At 49.1% G+C, this 5,111-nt stretch overlaps 1 protein-coding gene across 1 annotated transcript; it reads left to right on the forward strand.

Annotated features, from left to right (window-relative positions):
• Window positions 1–4,428: 4,428 nt before the first annotated feature.
• On the forward strand, window positions 4,429–4,725 carry LOC309567416 (ER membrane protein complex subunit 5-B-like; the record flags this gene model as incomplete). The annotated part of the gene is made up of 1 exon (XM_082272816.1): window positions 4,429–4,725. One exon carries the CDS (start codon window positions 4,429–4,431, stop codon window positions 4,723–4,725), a length of 297 nt encoding a protein of 98 aa, XP_082128942.1.
• Window positions 4,726–5,111: the final 386 nt, after the last annotated feature.

A 5,111-nucleotide genomic window follows, 5' to 3' on the forward strand; every position in this document is an offset into this window, starting at 1 on the left:
GCCCACCAGCCATATGAGGGCCGCCGGAGCAAGGGGAGAGTCTATCCCACGTAGCATCCAGAACTGTGTTGAAGTCTCCCAGCAGCAGGGATGGCACAACAGGAAGCTTGGCTACATGATCAATAATGAGCTTAAGTACCCCAGTGGAATAAGGCGGAGGTATATACACCGATATTAGTATACAGATCAGACCCGCTATTTGGCATAATAGGATAACAAAACGTCCCTCTGAGTCAATCACAGTTTGTAAGCAGGTAAACCGAACCTCCCTTCTAATGAGAATACAGACCCCCCCTGTTATAACTGGAATACAGAGAGTGATATTGATGACTAAACATTCTAGGAGCTAGATTAGGCACAGTATTCAGAGGCAAATGAGTTTCCTGCAAACTAACAATATCCGCCCGCAGGTGTTTAACATTCCGGAGGACTGCCATCCGCTTAACAGGGTCACCAAGGCCCCGAACATTCCAGGTCATTATACAGACAGTGTCAGCCATGATCTTGAAAAGGAAATATAATCAGGATAAGCAGCCTGTACACGCGCCGGTGTACACCAGGAGGACAGGGCACCCCCAAGAAACTCCGTGAGGGCACCCCAGAGCACAGGACATCCAAGAAAATATGACACTCAGGCAATAGGAAAAGAGAAGCAAGGCACAAAGTGAAGCAGGAGCAGGTGGAATCCAGGCCAGTAGTGATGCAGTGGGTCGATGCGGTATGCACAGTGAGGACAAAATCAAAGTCACAATCCAATGGACAAGGGGAAAAAAGGAAGGGAAGGGGAACACATCTGCCACGTGTAGTAACAAGGACCAGTCCATGGGGTACGTCCAACCAGGACAAAGGGGGAATCCGGGGAGGGACTGCAGATGCCACAGCAATCTCCTCAAAAACTGCGAACATGGTAAAGACAGGTACAGGCAGTGCAGCCGGACAGCGTCCGCCATTTCACGTTAACATAGAACAACATCCGGACATCAGGACAAAATAGAACCAGGGATCTCCCAAGTCAAAATAGCGAGCATTCCAGGGGACAAATTGCTTCACAGGAGTTGTCACGGAGCCCCGCGTCTGGGAGAGGCAGCAGCGCGCAGTGCCCCACCATTAGCGTCAAGCCATTGAGCAGCAGCAGCAGGCTTGTCAAAGAACAATATTTCATCTCTGGCAACTACGCGAAGCTTGGAGGGGAACAGCATAGCTTAGGGGATATTGAGGTCCCGGAGTCTCCTCTTCACATCCACAAATTTCGCCCGTTGCTTTTGGACCTCTGCAGAGTAGTCAGGGAACAGTGAAATCTTGGAGTTGTCAATCGTCAGGCGCCCCTGCATTTCTCTGGCTTTAGTAAGGATAATGTCCCTATCCTTATAGTTAAGGAGCTTGAAGATAAATGTACGCGGAGGGGCACCTGGGGGGAGGGGGCGCATGGTAACCCGATGCGCACGTTCCACAGAAAACATGGCGGTGAAAGCGTCCTGCCCAAAGGTAGATGTTAACCAATGTTTAATAAAGGTCACAGGGTTCTTACCCTCAGCTCTTTCGGGGATGCCAATAGCCCTGATGTTGTTTCGGCGCATCCTGTTCTCCAGGTCATCCAGCTTGGCAGCTTGCTGAGCAGTGAGAAGGGAAGTGTGTTTAACCTCCCTTTGCAGGGGCGCCATGTCATCTTCCAAGGAGCTCACGTGCCCCTCCACTGCAGATGTGCGTTCCCTGAGCTTCTGCATGTCATGGCGCATAAAGGATAGTTTGGCTTTGACCCCCTTTAGTTCAGCTGTCAGGGCCGTGATTGAAGTAGTGCAAGTTGTCACAGCCGCCATGATATCCCGCAGGGTGGACTCCGAATCAGGGGATGGGGAAGAATGCATCTGGGCCTGTTCCAAGCCAGCCGCCTCCCAATCCACAAGCTGGCGTGAGAAATCCCCCAACGGCACAGTATCATCAGCGTCTGACTGTGATCCAGGGGAGACCGTCAGCGCCGGCCGTGGGAGAATCACGGGTCACAGGCTTAGCGAAAAGTTTTTGTGCAGCTTCAATGTACTTCTCCTTCTGAGAAGCACGCTGCTGGGGGCCGCCATCTTGGGCTGGAATGGCCGGAGCCGCCTTGCCGTCCTTTCCCCGCTTAGACATGGTGAAGGAGAGGTCTGGATCACTCACCCGATGTGCCCCGACGTCCAGAGAATCGCAGAGTCATTCCGGAGGCAAGTAGGAGATCGGGTCCGGTGTTGTAAAGGATCGTTAGCAGGATAATCAGCTGAGCTAGCGGCTCACACGTCCTCTCACATCCGCAGCTCGGCCACGCCCCCCTTGGTTTTATTCTTACCTATACTTTTATCTAGTATTGTATTTATACTTAAAATCTGTATTTGGAGTTTCAGTGGCATTTTTTTGTTCCTGTATATATGCATTACTGGTGTGAATATGGTGTAAGTATTATATGGATACAATGAACCCACCCTGCTGGGGGTTGATTGGCAGTGAGGTGGGTGGGAAGGGCTCTAGCATCATTGCCACACCCAGAGGGAGGAGCTCCTCAGACCACTTGGATGGGGCTTGGGCCTTTTACTGGTATTTAAACCTGTGAGTAGATCATGACACAGTGGCTCTGAGGAAGAGGCGTAGCCTCGAAATGTGTCAGAGTCCTTTAAACAGGACAATGGACATTCATATGGACTACTCCTGATACTCAAGTTTTTGAGTCCGATATGATTATTTTTCACCTTTGTTTGTGAGTAGCCATTTTTATGTTATATTAATAAAGCCAATATTGAGGATAATGCGCTAGGTCGGTGCGCCCTTCTTTGTGTTTTTGTTTGCAGTACTGTTGGACTACCCCAGTCCTTTAGGGCAGCAAGACCGTAGCCATCCGAGACGCCATATGTAAAGTCCCGTGGGAAGAACAGTCGGGGAGGCTGGTTTTCTGTGGTTTCTGAGCGCAGGAGAAAGGTGGTTTATTCACCATATTGGTTTGGAGCTGTCATTCCCTGGCCGCATGGCAAGCCTTGGGAAGCCATTTTCCCTGAGCTTCCCATTGTAACTGTATGGGCAACCATGTTTGTGTAGCCTTTGTGCTGCACTAAGTCCCAAACTGTGAAATCACCCTCAGACCCACTCTTTGCGACTCCCAGACAGTCCAGATCGCAGTCGGCCACGATTTCAGCAGCTCTGGAAAGCCTGGCACCAAAAGTTGATAGCCAAAAACGGCCGCTGCCTTCTCCATCTATGGAGGTGTTCTCTGATTCAAAGGGTGATGAGGTTGTCACGGATGCTCCCCTTCCTGTCCTCTTCAGCTGCAGCATGGGAACACACTTAAGTGGAAGCCCTGATTATTTCAGTACGGGACACTTTAAAATTGGCAGATGAGCCCAAGCCGACAGGGACGCAGGTGGCTTTTGGCTCTCAGAAGACTCAGAAAGCTAGCAAGGTTTTCCCTTGTCAAGACACTTTTCACGATATTGTGAATAACCAAAGGCGTGTTAAGCAGGTGTTAGTTGTGCCAAAACACTTTAAAACACCTGTGTCCTTTTGTTGAAAAGGTCTCCAACTGTTAGAGGGTGCCACCTAAAGTGGACCACCCTGTCTCCAGATTAAACATATCTACCCTTGTGCCTGTGGAAGATTCGCCGGTCTTTACGGATCTGGTGGACAGGCGGGTGGAATTCCTGCCATCTTCACGTGTTGGCGGGTTCCATTTTGAAACCGGTTTTTGTGTCTGTTTTAGTCTCACAGACAGTGACGGAATGGATTAGGGGTTTGCGGAAGTCTTTGGACCCCGAGGTCTTCCTGTGTGATGCGTTTATGGATGCAGCTCCCCTGGTGGCCAAGGTTTCAGCCTTGGGCATTGCCTTGAGACGCATGGTTTGACTGAAGAGCTTGTTGGCTGACCAAGCTTCTAAGAAAGCCCTAGCTGATCTCCCATTTCTGGGAGTGCGTTTGGTGACTCATTGGATGAATTGATCAAGGGCTTGACTGGTGGGAAGAGTACTCTTCTTCCTCAATCCTCCAAAGGTAAGACACCCTGTACTAAATGGGGTCCCTTCTGCTCACAAACGTTTTTTTCGTGCCTCCGGTGCGCAAGAAAAAGGTAAGCCGTTCAGAGCTTCTGGAGGGGCTAAAAAGCATTGGGGCAAGCCCAAGGCCGGTCAGTCCGATGCTGCTTACAAGTCCTCTTCAGCATGAAGGGGTGCCCTCAACCTGCTCAGGGGTGGGGGGACGTCTGCGCTTCTTCCAGGAACCCTAGATTTCCTTCATTCAGGACGATTAGGTTCGCAAACTGATTTGTTCTGGGTACAAGATCGAATTCTACATTATCGGGGAGTGGAGGCACTCTGGAGAAATGGCATCCTCAATCAGGAAAGGGCTGGTGGGGGTGGATTGTTTGCCTTGGCACATGCGGCCTTCTCAGTAGCTCAGCTTCGTTCTTATATGCAGATGACTGAAAATGAAGATGAGACGTTACCAATAGATATGGTTCTACAAACCTTGTTGGCCTTTGTAGTGGCCTGCTACGGCATAGTTCACATTGCGGGAGAGTTTAAAGACATGGATGCCACTTCAGAATTAAAGAACAAGACATTCGATACTTTAAGGAACCATCCCTCATTTTATGTCTTCAACCACAGAGGATGGGTAATGTTCCAGTCCCCAGACACAGAGGATTGCCAACAAAATGGTTGTACGTCTAACGCACCACTGAAGCTACAAAAGCTGGAGTCGCTGCAACGTTAACAAAAGGTTTTTACAGATGACTATAGAAGAGAACATTGTAATAGCATTGGAGTCCAGGATGTAAACAATTCTATTTTTTTTTTTTTTTCTAGAGCAGTATTTATATTATTATTATTTTACAGGATCTATATAGCGCCAACAGTTTGCGCAGCTCTTTACAATGTGAGGGAAGACAATACAGTTACAATACAATTCAATACAGGAGGAATTAGAGGGCCCTGCTCATTAGAGCTTACAATCTAGAAGGGAGGATCAAGTGAAACAAAAGGCAATAACCGTGGGGGATGGGCTGATGGAGAAAATGGAGGTATAGTTGTTAGGCTTCTCTGAAGAGGAGGGTTTTCAGAGATTGCCTAAAAGCTAATAGAGTAGGAGATAATCGGACA

Source organism: Pelophylax lessonae, assembly GCF_965119305.1.
Source record: "Pelophylax lessonae genome assembly, chromosome: 11".
In the NCBI taxonomy this organism is placed as follows: domain Eukaryota; kingdom Metazoa; phylum Chordata; class Amphibia; order Anura; family Ranidae; genus Pelophylax; species Pelophylax lessonae.